General features: G+C 37.3%; 1 protein-coding gene across 3 annotated transcripts in view; it reads left to right on the top strand.

Moving 5' to 3' along the window:
• Positions 1-17,059, top strand: part of PCDH7 (protocadherin 7) — a 496,884-nt gene that overhangs the window by 249,733 nt on the left and 230,092 nt on the right. The window contains exon 3 of one of the 3 annotated variants that reach the window (XM_075544455.1): positions 12,887-12,982. The exons of the other annotated variants lie outside the window; for them this stretch is intronic. Coding sequence (XP_075400570.1) covers positions 12,887-12,975 — 89 coding nt within the window. The 3' untranslated portion in view covers positions 12,976-12,982. The remainder of the gene's footprint in view (positions 1-12,886; positions 12,983-17,059) is intronic. 3 annotated transcript variants of the gene reach the window in all.

The raw sequence follows: 17,059 nt of genomic DNA, 5'->3' as shown, positions 1-17,059 counted from the left end.
AAAATTCTAAAATAAGGATGTGGCTTTCTTTAGCTGGCATATGGAATTACATCATGTTCTTTGGAACACACATGAAGAAGGGATGATGCGTATTTCATGGTGGGGTTACGTAAAATATTTGTTTCACTAAGTAGCTAGGGTGTTTAGTTTGCTAACAAATGACCTAGTCTTTAAGCAACTAAAGTCTCCACTTGCCCCTACTGTTCATTTGTGATCATGTCATATATGAAGAAAATGGCATGTAGGACACATGTGATTGATCTCAATTGCCTGCATTGGGGAGAAGGAAAATTCATCTGTACACCATCCCAAGGCCACCTGCTACAAGAGAGAGGTCACATATCCCTCCAGTCTCCACAGTTCATTATGCTCTTGTGACACCAGCCCTTGGTCCTGAGTCCAGTAACCCATGCCAGTGGCCACACAGCACTCATAGACAGTGTTCACATTTATGTGATTTGTTAGAGAAGGTGACAGGTTATCACAAGCCAGGAACAGAAAACCTTAAGGAGACAGCCATTGGTCCACAGCAACATCCCTCTTCAACCCAAAGCCAAATATCCCTCTCTCATGACTCCTTAACCTTTCAGCCACATGATCCCTTGACTTCTGCTCTGTATCCAGGCCATGAAGCCCACACACTACTCTGTCCCACAGCCCCACAGTCTCATCTGCTCTGTCTGCTGGTCTCCTTGCCTTGGCTTCTGGTCATGGTGTGGCTCAGCCTCTGGTGTCTTCACCCAATTAGGCAGGGGTTTCAACTCTGTTCCCCTGATGGCCCCTACTTACTTGTGTGGCAAATTCTCTCTTCCTGCGTCTGAGCTGCTTTATTCTCACGACCAAGGGAATGACAAAACTTCCCAATCCTCCAGTTAGAGCTCGGTACACTTTATTTGCATGGCCCCACCCAATCATGTACTGGGAGGTATAGAAAACTGGATAGCAGAATCATATTAAGAAATTTCACTGCACCATATAGATGGATGGATGGATGGATGGATAGGAAGACAGACAGAGAGAGAGAGAGAGAGAGAGAGAGAGAGAGAGAGAGAGAGAGAGAGAGAGAGACCATACACTACTGCTAGGAGAAATAGTAGCCTGCCAAACACATCCAGAGCTACCTGGGAAAGCAGGGCAGAAGATCTACTATATAAAAGTCACAACTTTGAAAACTGCATGGACACATTCTACTCTGCATACAATAGGGACGGCAAATATTATAATTGAATGCATGACAACACACACATACCATAAAGAGATACTATATATATTTATATATATATTCTAGCTAACTAGCATCTTTATATCTAATTTTATACTCCACGGTAGTATCTCTTCTTTCTTTGGCTGGAAGAAGGCAGGGCATTTCTGAAGTTTTCTCGGCAGATAACCAGGCCTCAGTTCATCATCTGCCCTCTTTCTGTGTTAGCTGCTTGAGTACCACTGGAATGTGTCGCTCTTTAGAGACACTTTCATTCTCAAGGAAGGTCCTGCCATCGATCCCAACCTGCTATTAGATCCATTCTAATAATTTGAGTTCTTCTTTTAGCTACTCTCCATATTGATTGGGCTCATGAACCACTCTCTACCTGCTGTGCATTCTGAAACCAGTTCAAACACAAATACTGTATCTTGCAAATCAAATCGTAGATCTTCTGCCCTCCTAACTGCTCTGTTTTATGTTTTTATTCTGAAATTCATGAGGAGACTCTAAATGCGAGTCACTGTGTCACACACACACACACACACACACGCACTCATCACCAACACCATCATCATCATCCTTGTTACTCTAGGAAGCGCAAGTTCGAACACATTTCGGAAATAACTTGAGGAATTGTGCTTGCTGAAAGCTTTTATTGTAGAAATGGTCTATTAAACTAAAGCCAATCATTTCATTCACTACATATCTGATAATGTCCTATTGTATTGAGATTGTATATGGAAATAGCTAGTGCCTGCTTTATTAAAGGTAAACTTTTTGAATTGCAAATATCAAATTGTTTGCACATCTGACTTTAAAATGCAGTTCATTTTCTCTCACTAGCATATGAACCTGGACATTTATATGATAATCCTTTAAGCAAAATACTTACACATGCAAAACTACATGGAAGGTTAACTGAAGGCTAAAGTTTTCTAAAATATCCAGTTTTTTCCTTAAAGAATAAGGTGCATACTTATATTTTTATAACATTGTCTTATAGAATTGTACTGATTAATTTAAAATAAATGAATGCCATCTGTGGGTGTTTTTAAAATGTTGCTTCAAGGTTATTTCGATGGATTGCTCAAATATTTCATCACTTCTAAATATCTTTTATACCTAGAGCTCCGGGTTTCTTATTAAAGGATTAAAAAAATTAATAGAAGCCTAAAATTCCCTGGGAGCACTTTGGCTGGGTGCTGCTAATGCACAACAAGTTTCAACAAGCAACTCTGCGCCCTGACATGGATGCTGCCAGAGTTGGCATTTCAGGTTTCTTTTGGATGCATATGACAATCTAATGTGAATTAGCTATTTATTTATCATAACAATTTCAATACTGTAGTATATTAGGCATTTTCTTTCTCACTGTCCTGGACATCAGCCAATACTCTACCCCCATCTTTTAAAAAAGCATACTATAATAAAGTCCTTCCAATGCTACTCATAATAAACCTTCATGGATACAACTCAAGATAGAGCCCACTAATACCAGAATTCTCTTTAATAGTTAAATCATATTCTTGGGAAATTCCAACACAATTAGTTTCCTTTGGAGTTAAGGGATTTAGGTAGATGTAGTATTTACTTAACTTTTTTGTACCACTGCCGTGACTAAGAAAATTGCTCCATAAAATGCTCGGTCATGTAAATGTGAGAATGGAAGCCATCGAGCTGATGGTCTATTAAATGTATGGCTTGTAGAAACATGACTGTCCCTGTAAAGGACCCTAAGAGGCACATTGGAGAGTATTCCAGGAACGCCTAGTAAAAACGGGAGTCTGCTGTAATTTGAAATTTCAAAAGCATGAGCCACAGTGAAAGCATGCCCTTAGCATTTTCAATCATGCATGGCCTGCCCGGGTTTGCAAATCTATATTTGATGTGGGGAAATTTGGAATAAGCATTTATTTGAGAAATACTTGCTCGTACATAGGAGGTAACAGATTCTATTTGCATACCTGCTTTTGATGTATTTCCTTACCCATTTCTTGTATGAATAAGAAATGGAAGGGTCAGTTACAAATAGAAAGTTTAATTGGATTCATGGCACAGGAAAGATAGATCATATTTGAGCTCATAGATGGCCACGGAAGAGGAGCACGGCATTCAGGACTGTGCTAAGGCGGTCCTGTGAACCAACATGGGTCATGTTGAAATATAATTAAAGTGTTCCTTACCGCCCTCAAATGAATCTTTTTAAAGTTTTAATGCATACTTTCCAGCATGGGTATTCTTAAATTTTGACTTTAGTTTCTTAAGCTTTTATTTATTATCACATTCATAGATTCAATTTTGATGGAACTCTTAGGAGAACCAATGTATTTGGTTTATAATTTAAAGGAATTTAAGTTAATACCACTCATAATAATGCTACTAATTTAAGTATTTATTGTGGGTATAAAAGACCTTCAAAAATTTAGCCAAACAATGCAAGATGTTATGAAAGTACTTTTTTTGTGAACAGAAAAAATATATACTGCAGCAGAACAAACACAAAAGCTTATTTTGGGGGGTTAATGTTTTGTTTCTATGTATGCAACATTTAAAAAATAATCTTAGCTATTATTTTTAGAGTGACATTTTTTTACATCCTTGAAATCCACATAGCATGTGGCTGATTTTCATGTCCTCATTCCCCAAGGAATTGTTTAAGTGGTAGAAAAGAGTGTATATATATATATATATATATATATATATATATATATATATATATATATATATTAATAGGTCCATATGTTGTTTATTAAATTTGGTTATAGATAAGCTGTAAGGAAATCTGAATCAAATAAGGAGAAATCAGCAATTTTTGGAAAGTATGAAAATGTGTATATTCACCACCTGCATGCAGTTTTATCATCTGTCAGGATTTCTCAAGGATATTTTATTTGGTAGGATTGAAATAAAGCATTTTGAATGCATACATACCTAATGAAATAAAGTCTATATATAATATATATAATGCCAGGATTTGGCATCATAGTTCATATAATTTGAATGAGAGTAGTGAAAAAGGTGTACTCATGTATGAATGTAAATCCAAGTTAGAATATTATGTTTCTTGCTTGGGTTGTGCATGATTCTGTTGAGGAGAAAATCAAAGTTTTAATAAGCGTCTACAAGGCTTTATAGAAAAAAAATCCTCATAATTTAACATTAAATTCAAATACATTAACTGAAGCAGTGTGTGAAGGATTTTAAATGAAGGAAAGGGTGAGCAGACTGTTTTACTTTCCTCCCATTTCTCCACATCTATGAATAATCATTCCTTGAGGTTGGAAATTATAAATAACAGGACAGAGTGTAGTTATTTCTAGTTCGCAAAGGAAAGCATCCATTTTGTTTTCATTTTCATGTGGATAAACTCAAAAGGGTTTTGCTCCACTTCTGCTAATCTTATTCAAGACGGAGGCATTTTTGACAAAAGAGTGTTTTCCACTTGGGAGTCAAGTATAGCATGTATGTGGCTACCTTGACTCACAATTGACAACTGTTGATTGACTTGGCAAAGTTGGAATAGCATAGTTGATGCGAAGAGGAAGGAGGTGGCAAGAAAAAACTTGTAAAGATACAAAACATTATCCGAAAACTCTGTAATTCAAGTGTACTATAGGTAAGGGTGGTTAAATAAAATTTTATTTTAGAGTTTAAAATGAAAATACAGTAACAATAGTTACTGCCATTACTTGATCACTCTATTCATCTGCCCTTATACTCATGCACAAATAAGACCAGAGAAATGTCAATACAAGTTATCATCTGCTATGTAATTTTAGCTATGAGAACAGTCCTTTGTAAATACTAAAATAGGAGTGTTAGATGCTGCTGAAATCCTATCTATTGGGATGTAGGCTTACTCTCAGTATTCATCAGTACATAGAACAAAAGACAGTTCAATGAACAGGACAAGGCAATCTTGTGTCATTTAAAATCAGGGATGCTGTGTGACTACCAAGGAGAAATCTGGACCAACAGAGGCAGAGTCATCAGTACCAATGGAGGAAGTCATCAGTTACTTTGAAAATTCATGAGGCTTGAGACCTATTTAGAAAACTCATCCTTATAATTAGGTTTCTCTAGAATCACTCCTGATACCAAATGTTTTAGACTGGGCAGTCGTAGAAGCAAGCAAGTCTGGGCAGGTCCCAACTTCGTGGGACAGATGTGAAGATGGAGGCTTCTCCTGACTCCAGTATCTCCAGGGACTAGCGAGGCAAGAAGGCTACAGACTGATGGCTGCCGAGGTAGACAAATCCAGTGTTAGCAGATCAGGCATTTGACTGGAGGGTCAGATGAATCCAAGGTCTGCAAATCCCTGATGGCTCCCAGGTTGGGCAGGCAATATGTCAGGTTTGGCTAAAGTGCAGAGAACTGCAGATCAATGAGTCAAATGTAGGATCCACAAACCCATGCAAGCTTTTCTATAGCATTCCTATATAGAGGTAGAAGGCCATACCCTTGCAGAAACGTTCTTTCAGTTGCATCAGGCCCTTGAATTGAGTATTTTCACCCTAATCTTCTTGACTGCTTACAGTAGAATCCATTATGGAGTTGATCACATTGTGTTATATCACATCATAGGGGGGAGGGTGATGGTGAGGGTGGTGGTTAATAAACTTTAATTCCCAAACTACTGAGAACTCTAGGCCAGGCTCGTTGGCACAAAACCCTAAGTATCACAATGTTGTGTCATGGTTGTTCCCTTTGATTGTACTTATTCAATCTGTATGCTGAGCAAATCCAAGAAGCTAGCCAATATGAGAAAAGCATAGCTTTAGGATGGGAAAGGGCTTATTAACCCATTTAATATGCAGATAGGAGACCTTGTGGTGTAGTTGTTATGCATGGACTATAGGCCAATGAACAGTTCAACAGGTCAGCATTTCAAACCATCAGCAGCTCCAAAGGAGAAAGACCAGGCTTTCTACTCCTGTAAACAGTCATAGCCTTGGAAATGCACAGGGGGGTCACTATGAGTCAGCATTGACTCGTTGCACTGAGTTGTGTTAGGTTATAAGATGCAGATAACCCAGCCTTGCTATATGAAAGCACATAAGGCTTAAAGCTCTTACTTGTGAAGGTCGAAGACTATAGCCTTCCATATGGGTTACATTTCAACCTCAAGACAATGAACATCCTCAATACTGCACCAATAAAGAACCTCCTAACAAAAGGAGGGAATATGGAAGCTGTCAACGGTTTGATTGTACTTGGATCCATAATGAAGGCCATTGGAAACCACCAACTGACCCTCATCAAGTCAATTCCAACACATAGACCGAGAGTGCCCAGTAGAGCTCCTCCCCAGGGCCTTCCAGGTTGTCAATCTTTACGGGAGCAGAAAGCCCCACCTTTTTCTGTGGGGAGGTGGTACCTTGGAATTGCTGATTGCACAGTTAGCAGCATCCAAAGTAAAACGAACTAAACATCATTGCAAACATTTACACCCTTACAAACAAATGTAAGTCAAACAGTGGATAAGCAAGGCCCAGATCAAAGCATGTGTTTTAATGGAAAATAAATACAGAAAATGAATTATGTCAATTGACTAAAGTAATATATTCATCAAAATTTAAATCGTAAGCAATTCGACGCAGTAATCAGCCACTGGTCAGGTGCGTAGTGTGTTATTAACGTTTACAAAGGACACAGGGTATGTGATTACATCACTAACTTGGGTGACTTCTAGAGATGATTTGTGTAACACTGCAATTTTGAAATTAGTAAAATATTGTAGATTTACTTGGAATTTTATCAAATTTTTCATGAAACTAAATCTTGAAATTTTAATCATTTTTTCATAAATATAACACCAGGACTCCCATTTTGGTGTATTCTATTGCATTTTAATTCTTACTATGAACATTAACTTGTAAAATCTTGTTATAATATTAAACTAAATTAATGAACATATCCAGTTAAACACAAAAAGGGAAATTTCTAAGTTTTATTATGGTTTGAAGACATTTTAAACAATGTATACTAGCTTTAATAAATAACTTTATAGATATATATCAGGGTCATTTCAAGTAGAATTGCTTAGGTGTAGCTAAGGATTACACATTTTCTTAAATGGGTTCTTGTGCTATCTAGTCACTTCCGACTCATACCTACCCTAGATGTCTGACAGATTAGAACTCTTCCAGAGGTTTCTGAGGAGGCAATTTTTATTGGAAAAGATGGTTAGGTCATTTTTCCTCACAAAATCTTGTATATTTGAACCTCCAATATTTCATTTAGCATTCAAGAGCTTAAGCATTGCTCCACCAGGCCTCCGTTAAACATGTTTAGACTATGCATTACTTTCTCAATTGACATTTATTCTAGTTATACTAGTAGTATTAAAGATGTTTCCTTAGCTGAATTTCGCTCTCACCAATTTCATGCAATCTCTGCGTGTCCATCTTGCATAGTGGTTAAGTCCATAAGGGTTGGTCATTGAAATCCACCTGCTCTGGAGGAGAAAAATATGGCTTTCATAAAGATTAACAACAACCAGCTGAGGAGTTGATACCAATTCATGTGACACTGCAGAATAGAGTAGCCCTGCTCAATGGGGTTTCCACGTGGAAGCTGACCAGCCCATCTGCCTCATCTTTCTCCCACGGAGCAGCTGGTGGGTTCTAACTGCCAACCTTTGGGTTAGCTCTCCACAGTCTACACTACTGTGAAAAGAGGGTTTCTTCTTTAAAAACTGCAGTGTTGGGAACCCTATCTATGGGCCAGTTCTACTCGATCATCCCTGTGAGCAGGAATGGATGTCATAGCAGTTGGTTGACTCTCAGTAATCTAGCCTTTTTCAATCTCAAGAAAGCAAAAAGTAAGCGAGGACAATGAAATCACCACTCCCAGTTACTCAGAGAGACCTGAGTGAAGGATAATTGACTACAGATGCTTTCATCGGAAATTAGTTTTAAGCCACCTTCTTAACCATTGTACCATCAGTGCTCCTAATTTTTTAGATTAAAAGGCAATTTTCAGTCGATGTCATCACAATTATTTTCCTATGCACCTTCCTCCTAGTGGTGTCAATAGAGTCTTCATGGAATCGAATCCAGAGCTAATAGGATTATCTATTTTATAATTTGCAAATGTAGTTTATTTCCTGACACAAAGTCAATAGGGCAGCATCATATCTGAGATGAAGCAGGTCCCTCACACTTACAATAACAAATCGCTTCCCTTGATAAGTTTTTCAGGTAGAGTTTTATGGCAACTTTTGTTTCCACTCAAGGTGTATACTAGCTTAATCATGCCAAAGTTAGTGCAAGCAACAAAGTGAGATGAAATAAAGTTGAAATGTTTGCTTGCCTGGTGGAAGGTCCTCTTATGTGGAACATACTGAACATTTCCAGAAATGTCCTGGAAATATACTTTGAAAACTATGATAAAATTATAGGATCAAGCCCAGAGCTCATATTTTGGTAGGGTGCCTCTTTGTATCCTACCCATTTTCTTTTTATGTTTCCTTGATCACTTAATATTTTGTCCACAGTATCTTTCAATATTGCCATTCAAGGCCTGGCACTTTTTCCCACTAGTGACAACCGCCCTGAATGAAGCCTGTGCTAAATATCAAAGGCCAGACATGTCAGCAGCTGCACTCCCTGCAGATGTGGGCAGAAAGTCAGACTGGACTCAGACGAGGACAAGGCAGGAGGGTTTTATCATTGTTGACATCAGATGACCTTGACTGAAAGCAGAGATTATAAGAAATATATATTTATTTGTGTCTTATTGACTATACAAAAATTTTCAAACATGTGCATCATAGCAAACTATATATCATACAGCCAATAATGGGAGTCCCGGAACACTTAATTGTGCTCAGGTAGAACTTTTGCAAGAACCAAGAGAAGTTCTTTAGGACAGAGTAAGAGAGAGCTGAATTCAAAATGAGAGAAAGTGTCCATTAGGTTTAAAATGAGGAAAGGTGTGCATTAGGATTGTATAATTTTATCACATTTGTTTAACCTGTATGCTGAGCAAATAATTGGGGAACCCGTACTATATGAGAAAATATACATCAGACATGCAGAAAGGCTTATGAACAATGTGCAATGCGCCTGCTGTGTTAGGCTGAGTAGACTACAGAAATAAATTCACTGACACTCATTTATGTATAGGAAAGAGCTTTATATCAAAGAACAATTGTATATTGAAAAAACAACCCAGTCCAGATCAAGTCCATAAGTTCTATATTACCCCATATGTCCGATACTGGTCCATATATTCCTCTTTAGACTCACGCAGCACATGTCATGATGCTGAGTGCAGGAAGATCACAGGCCAGTGAGTGGAAATTCTTGTGGATCCAGTGGTGGTGGAAGCATCTCAGTGCTGGCAGTTTCCACATGGCTCCTCCAGCTCTCTGAACGTCTCCTCCACAGGAAGAGGAAACATAAAGGGAATGTGTTTGGCCTCCAGTGAGCTCTGTGTCTCCCACTGTCCCGCAAATGCGATGCTCAAGTGACAAGCTAAACGCCACCCCTTCATTCTGAATATCCTCAAGTGGACAGCAGATTAGGTAGCTACCACACCTGCTTGAAACCAGGAGAACTTGAAACACTTGCTGATGAAGTGCTTCATTCTTTGAAGATAAAAACTAAATGATGCACTTCATGCTTTGTTGGTCTTACATCTTGATATCTGTGTTCTCTTTCCTGCTTCACAACACACACAGCAATTATTATAAATTATTATCAATATCTTAATAATAGTAGAGTGCATAACATCACCAGCCACTCTCACCACAAGATAAATGTAAAAGGTGGTGTTTGCAATGACCTGGCCTGTAGAATTCTCTCCACCATCTGTCTGACAAGGTGCTGTAGTGTGGTCGTTTTTATGTTGTTCTGATGCTGGAAATTGCCACTATTATTTCAGATACCCACAGGGCCACCCCTGATGAACAAGTTTCAGCAGACACTAAGACAGACCAGGAAAAAACGTCAGGTGGTGTACTTTTCAAAAGTAGCCAATAATCCTTGTGGATCATGAAGGAATATTTAATATAGTGCCCTGCATCGGAAGACATCCTACACTAGAAGGCACTACACAACAGCCACAATAATGGATTGCAATATACTAACTATCCTGATAATGGTAAAGGGCTGGACAGTGTTTGCATTCAGTTACAAATAAAGCTATCATGAGTCGGAACCAACTTAAATCACAAAATACAAGCAAACGAGTAGTAGTTTTGCTATTCTTTATTTGTGATCTGATAGGGAATTCCTCTGAATTTGGAGAAACAAAGACTCCGTGTTGACTCTAGTAATAATATCATTCAATAATATTCACAAACTATCTCTCCATCTACCAATTGATGTGTCATCAGGCCCATTTCCCCATTATGGCTGGGCCAAGTAGAAGCCCAGTTTATATCATTGGCCTTAAGGAGATCCTTTTGAACTAGTCAGTTGTCTGTCATCAGGTGTTCTTTCATTATCCTGACCAATATTTTTCCAAATATAAATTATTTTTATTTCTCCTGATCCAAAATACCCGTGCTCTACTCATCAATTCATGTATGACTCTTTAAAATTCCAGTTTAATCCTAACCTCCTCCAGACATCTGTTGTGATTAACATTATCTTTTGAGTTGTCTTCTCTGTCTTTTTAGTCACTAATAATAAACTCAGCTATTTCTATAATTATTCCATATGACTTTTTACTTTATCTTGATAGATCTCGTGAACTGTGTTTCTTTATAGTGGCATGCATACATTAATATATTAGAATTTCTCCTAAATATACTTTGATTTTTTTTCATTTCACATAGTACTAATGTACAATATATGACCTTATTCTTCCTAAATATATTACCCTATCTACCTAAAGCCAAAGGAAACCATAACCAAATACAAGACTGATGGGATACTAGGACCCCAGATGCAAATAGCGATCAATTTCTTGCTGGGTGCAAGTCTCTGGCCACAAATGAACACGTAGATTCATTTGTTGGCTTAAAGCATTCAGTACTTACTTCTTCTGAGGGCTAAGGGCTAACTCAAAATAATCACTCAGAATTATTTAAATGTAGGACAAATTAGGTTTAAGTAGTTTTTTCTTCTTCTTCTTTGATTTACTGAAATGCATAGATTTCCATTTTGGAGGGGGATTCTCTCTCAAAAAGATCATGTGTAATTTCAACTAGTGCTTTATTTTAAAATTAAAGACAAATACATAACTGTTAAGAATCATAACAAGGCTGGAAAAAGAACACGTGAAAGCATATCTGGTAAAGTTCAGTGTTGCTATTTTGAATTTGTTTCTTCTAATTTCACAGGCATAGATACTGCACAAACCCTCAGAATTCTGTATCACTAATCTCTTCTGATAACCAATTACTTTCCAAAAGTCTCAACTCCAGGGCTGAGTAGCACTGTTGCGTCAACACTGGGTGGGTCACGTCTGAAACAGAGATACTGGCTAGCAGGATGCAGTACGTCAAGGACCAGAGGAGTTGAGAAATTGGCAAATTTTGAGACACCCTATCTAAACAGGATTAAGGCAAGACCAGAGGGATTATCATGCTCCAAACCCACAGATCTTTCTGATAGCTGCTTTTTTAAACATCAGGATTAAAAACAAGGACCACATTCAGAAACAAGAATGCAAACATGTATTCACAAAAATCTCTGTCTTCATAGGAAAATTCAACTTTGACCCAGGCCTGTTGTAATTCTCCACTCAGAAACATTTTTGTGTGAGAAGTCATTCTTTTTTCCCCACAAAGTAAACTTATTTCTCTCTTATTTAAAAAATTTAAAACATAATCTCATATCTTCATAAAAATGTATATATTTTAAAAAGTTCATAAGCTCACTTTTCATATACAGTTTATTTTTAACTATAAGCATACAAAGTTAAAATTTTCTTTCAAAATAAACACTAAAGACAAATTCTGTAGCAATGCTGACCTATTAGGTACAGTATAATCTCATATTATAAAATAGCTTTACTTATAATAGAGAGCTAACCATGACCAACTATTTATTGAACATTTGTATTTTGTTTCCACATAATTATATGTATTCATTTTCTAAAACCTTACACACAGATTAAGTTATTATAAGGATATAAGTAGATCATATTAATTTGGTGCAAATTTAATGATTATACCTCCAGCATTAATATGTAGGGAGTCTGAATATTTAATCCTATTTTTTAAGTTAACATTTTCAAACGGTTTTGCTATTGAAGCTGCTTATATTTAGGTGAAAGGAGGAAGACATATATAGTGTGAGCCAGCAAGATCACAACAAAATTGAGAAACAATGAGGAAATCCTTTTGTGTTTTGAGAAGAAAACAAAGATATGTTTGTATTAGATATTTCATATGTTTTTTAAAAATTGTCATTAAAAAGCTATGCACACATGAAAGATGTGCTTTAAGTTAGCCCATCTAGTTAAAAAGTCAGAATGAGAAGGTAAATCTATGCATTGGAGCCCAGTGAAACTTTGATTTGGGGGATTAAATTGTGAGAGGGAGTATTAGCACCTTTAAGACTAGCTATATATATTTTTGAATATATTTCAATTTTCTTTAGATTAAAAAAAAAGTAAACGAGGTTAGGAGTTTTGGAAATTGTTTATTGGCAAGGTCTATGGATGGACACCATGGTAGGGACTGCTGATTTTCCCTTTACGTATTTCCCCGTCTCCCTTCCCCAGGTGTTGCTGCCATTACTACCTTTCCCCTCCTCCCCTTTCCTCACGGCAAGACGCATGGAAGAAGAGTGTTGTTAAGGCCTCTCCATTAAGCAACAGGTATGGTGGGTCCCAGGAAGCAGTGTGGCTGCCCCACTGCTGCATTCTCCAGCAAGATTCTCGCTCCTCCACCATGTCAATGATCATTTATTCACAACGCAGGAGCAACTGCTGTGAAAGGGTTGTTCAGCCTCACTCTCCTAATTCATAGTTCAGCATGTTATATTACAGGGAGTTTAAAAAATATGTAAAGATTGCAGAAGAATTCATGATATGTTTCTCAGCTAAAAGAGCTATGTATATAAGGGAGAATATCAAACGGATAAAAATATGCTACAGTTTATGTTCTGCAAAAACTATACAGTATACTTTGAAATGTTTAAGATAGGTGTAGTTTGTGAATTCTGTGTTAAAATGAATTATTGTTACGTTTGCATTTTGACCTCACTGGATAGAATTACATGTATATTTAAGATAGTATGTGTGCATCTAGTTATGGGAAATCAAGCATAAGACAGTTCAAACTCATCTAAGTATTCTACCAAGATATGTTAGTAGAGCTGTAGATTAAGTGTTTACTTATCATGTTTTACCAAAATTTTGTTTTCCCATCTCAAGTGGTGGCATTTGAGGGAAATGAAGAGGATTGTTCCATTCAGCAATCCCACAAAAACAAAAAAAAAAACGAGCAGTTTGTTATAGTTTGAAAAGAACTGGTCCCTCAGGGCCCCAAACTCTAACAGAGTCATAATTTATAAAACGTGAAAACTCAGTCATCCCGAGGAGACACCCATCTTGCTAATTTCCTTCCCACTGGTGGAGCCGGTTCTGCTGGTGCCTGTATGGGCTTGTTTGAGAAGGCGCCCAGTTCAGCTTACGGCATTTAGGGTCTAGATATGGTTGATTGAGACGTATGACTCAACCACTACCTTTGGGCTAGGAAGATTATTGCCAGGTGTGTTTTAAAATCTTGTGTCTCTAGCATGTGTGTGTGTGTGCGGTATGTGCCATATCACTATCTTTAAAATAGTATATTCAGGTCGCCTATTGTATGTGAACATGTTGAAATATCGAGGGGGACTTGAAAGGCATCAAATGTTTAAGTTGGCCCGACAGTCTCATTTGGAAATGTAGAAGATAAGGCTTCCCATCAGATAAACCATTGGCTCTGCAATCATTGGTGGCCTTAAGGATCCGACTTTTTGTTTGTTGTCCTTATTCCGTGTCCTGGCTGTACCCTGTGCATGAGTTTCCTCATGATCGTTCCAGTCCCCAGGTCTTTGCCCAGCTCTGCCTTCCATCTAGAGAACACTTTTCTCACACCCGTTTACTCAACTCCCAATAAGAACAACAAAATTTACACAAATGATCTTAATTTCCTTCCACAAAGGAGCGTCCTCCTAGAAATGTTTATTCACAAAGGCTAAGTTAGATCCGTGTGCTCAGAAAACTCAGAACTAAGTGTGCTTGGCAGTCTTTGCTTTGGGGGAAGGCGTGGCCCATGTCCGCCTGTTCTTGGGATCTGGGAGCCTTCTTAAACCTCTTCCACCTCAGTCATCCTAAGTGGAAAGAAGACCTGATTATATCTTAGCCTTTTGTACGCGTGCATACACACTGCTGTTTCTTTACAGGGTGTTTAATACATAACGAAAGCTTTTGAAACATCCAGCCTTTTCATCTTAGCATGGGATCTTTCTGTTTTCTCTTTTGACTTTTGTACCCTGACGTTATTCACGCAGTCTTTATTCTCAGCTCTTCACTCCTGAGTTCTTAGGATTAATAACAAGACACATGATTCGGTTTATTTTCTCACTGGAAATGCCCCATTATTTTTCCCTCCTACGTTTAGACCTTTACAGTGAGCAAGCACCAAATGCACATTCAATAATTATAAACACTCACAGAAGAGAGGATGGATGTTTTGAATTTCATAAAATGGATTCAAACTCATGATGAGAAAGGACGCATAAAATACTTATAGCTTGCGTGTAAAGGAGAAACATTACTACAATAGATTAAAGACATAAGAAAAAAGAAATCATCAAGATTCTTTTCACAAATTTTGGAGGATTCAGGAAAAAGAACTGGGTAGGAAAAGAAACAAATGTTCTTTCCAATTTATCATGAAAGATTTTCAAAAAATCTAGTCAAAATAAATATAGCAGTAATATCAGATTTTTAAAATGCCCCAAACCAAGAAGTTGGGGGGAAAGTATTTTGAAGAAAAAAAGTAACAAAAAAGACTTTGGAAAATTGAATAAATTGAAAAGCAATGAAAAATTGAAGGAAACATATCAGTGAAAATCTCAAACACTGCAAGGACTATAAAATATGAAACAAATCTGAGAGGGGAAACATTAATGCAGGTAGGGAAAAATAAAATTATTTATGAGTTGGCTACTCTTTATTCATATAAAAGCTTTTGAGTTTAAATGGAAAGCAGAAAGATATGTTGATTTGTGTATTTTGGATTCTCTAGGACGTGTGTGTGTCTGCAGTACTTTACAGAGCAGGGTCAGATTTTCAGCATTACTCTGGAACTATGTATTTGAAACTAAAAAGCCCGGGCCTAAATAACATGATTGAGGCATAGCTGGTGGAGAAATAAGGATATAAATCAAAAAGTTCTGCTCCCATACCATACCAAGGTAATTATAGAGTTTATTAATATGCTAGCCTGTGAATTTAAGGAGCCGTTTATACGTATTGTCTTTATGTGCAATGCTTGAACCATTGAGTAAATGTTCGCTGAGTTAGTCGTGAAGTCATGAGTTAGTCGTGAAGTCATGAGTTAGTCGTGAAGTCATGAGTTAGTCATGAAGTCATGAGTTAGTCGTGGAGTCTTTAGAGCTGGTGAAGAGACGGGTGGTCAGCAGTCAAATCTTAGATGTGAGCACCCTTAGAGACACCACGTGAATCTGCTTGAATAATTCCCGGGACAGCAAATACAGAGGTAGTTGTCTGTCCTGAGACCACATGAACTTGTCTCGCTCAATCTCTCGTTTTACATATATATTGAGCTAAAATTTGACTTCCTCTAACTTGAATCCATTTATCCTGGACTTCCCCTTTCTGGAAACACAAAAGCAAGTTCTAATTTTTGTCCAGATCGAAGTGTTTCCATGACCCAAATTCACCCATTATGTCATAATAGCTATACTTATTTTTAATATTTGTATGTATGGTTACGTGCTTTACAGCCCCAGTCTCTTTACTTGGTCTGTGCTAGGTGTTTGGAAGCCTGTTGGGATTCTGGTTATTCTGATATAATGTACAATGAGCGAAACTATGATTGAGAATCAGATCCTCCTGCTTAGAGTCTATGATTTGACTAATTTGAAGAATTTAGGAAATCCATTTAAATTACTTCAGGAAAGAAAAAAGGTACATTAGAACTGATTAGCATACTGCATAATATAAATAAAATGAATAGAATTAATAATACCCTTATAAAGATAAAATAATTCACATATTTTACTTTATATTTTAATTGACTATATGTCATATTCTTGTTTGCCTGGGATCTGTCGTGGTTTTTGCCTCAGTAGCACATTCTCTAGTGTAAGTAATTTGGAAAATGGAAAAAGAAAAGGTTTGCTAAGTGGAAATTGTATCAGAAGAAATTCAAGACAAAAAAAAAATTTGCTATTTTCCAAATCAAATTAGACTAATAGTATATGCTCATATAAAGAATGTATTGAGTGAAGATCCAAATAAAGCAACATGTAAATGAAAGACGTGTAAAACCCGAGCTGTCAGACCAGGGTTTTCCCTAATAAAAGTGACTGCAAAATAATTTCACCATTTATGCAAGCGCTTTCTTGTTGCCAACCTGCTGTCACTCTCCCTTGGTGAGTCTTATTTATGAGGACATCATGGGCCTCTCTCAGAGGCCCTGCCTATCTGACTTTCACTGAGCACCTAGACAGAATATATCGCCTCTCATAGACCTGGGAAATTTAATTAATTTGCTGGCAGAGAATTCCTTTTATGCCACATGCATTTTCCTTGACCTACCCACCATTTCCATTTTTAAATGTGCTTCATATATTATGAACCTATATAATCTTAATGAAGGTCTTCCATATGGTAATTATAGTGCTTGGCTTTATATTCTCCAAAGCTCCAACGCCTACA

The sequence above is a fragment of the Tenrec ecaudatus genome, chromosome 3 (assembly GCF_050624435.1).
Source record: "Tenrec ecaudatus isolate mTenEca1 chromosome 3, mTenEca1.hap1, whole genome shotgun sequence".
NCBI lineage: Eukaryota > Metazoa > Chordata > Mammalia > Afrosoricida > Tenrecidae > Tenrec > Tenrec ecaudatus.
Note: the sequence above shows the minus strand (reverse complement) of the source record. Positions and strands in the feature narration are given on the sequence as shown.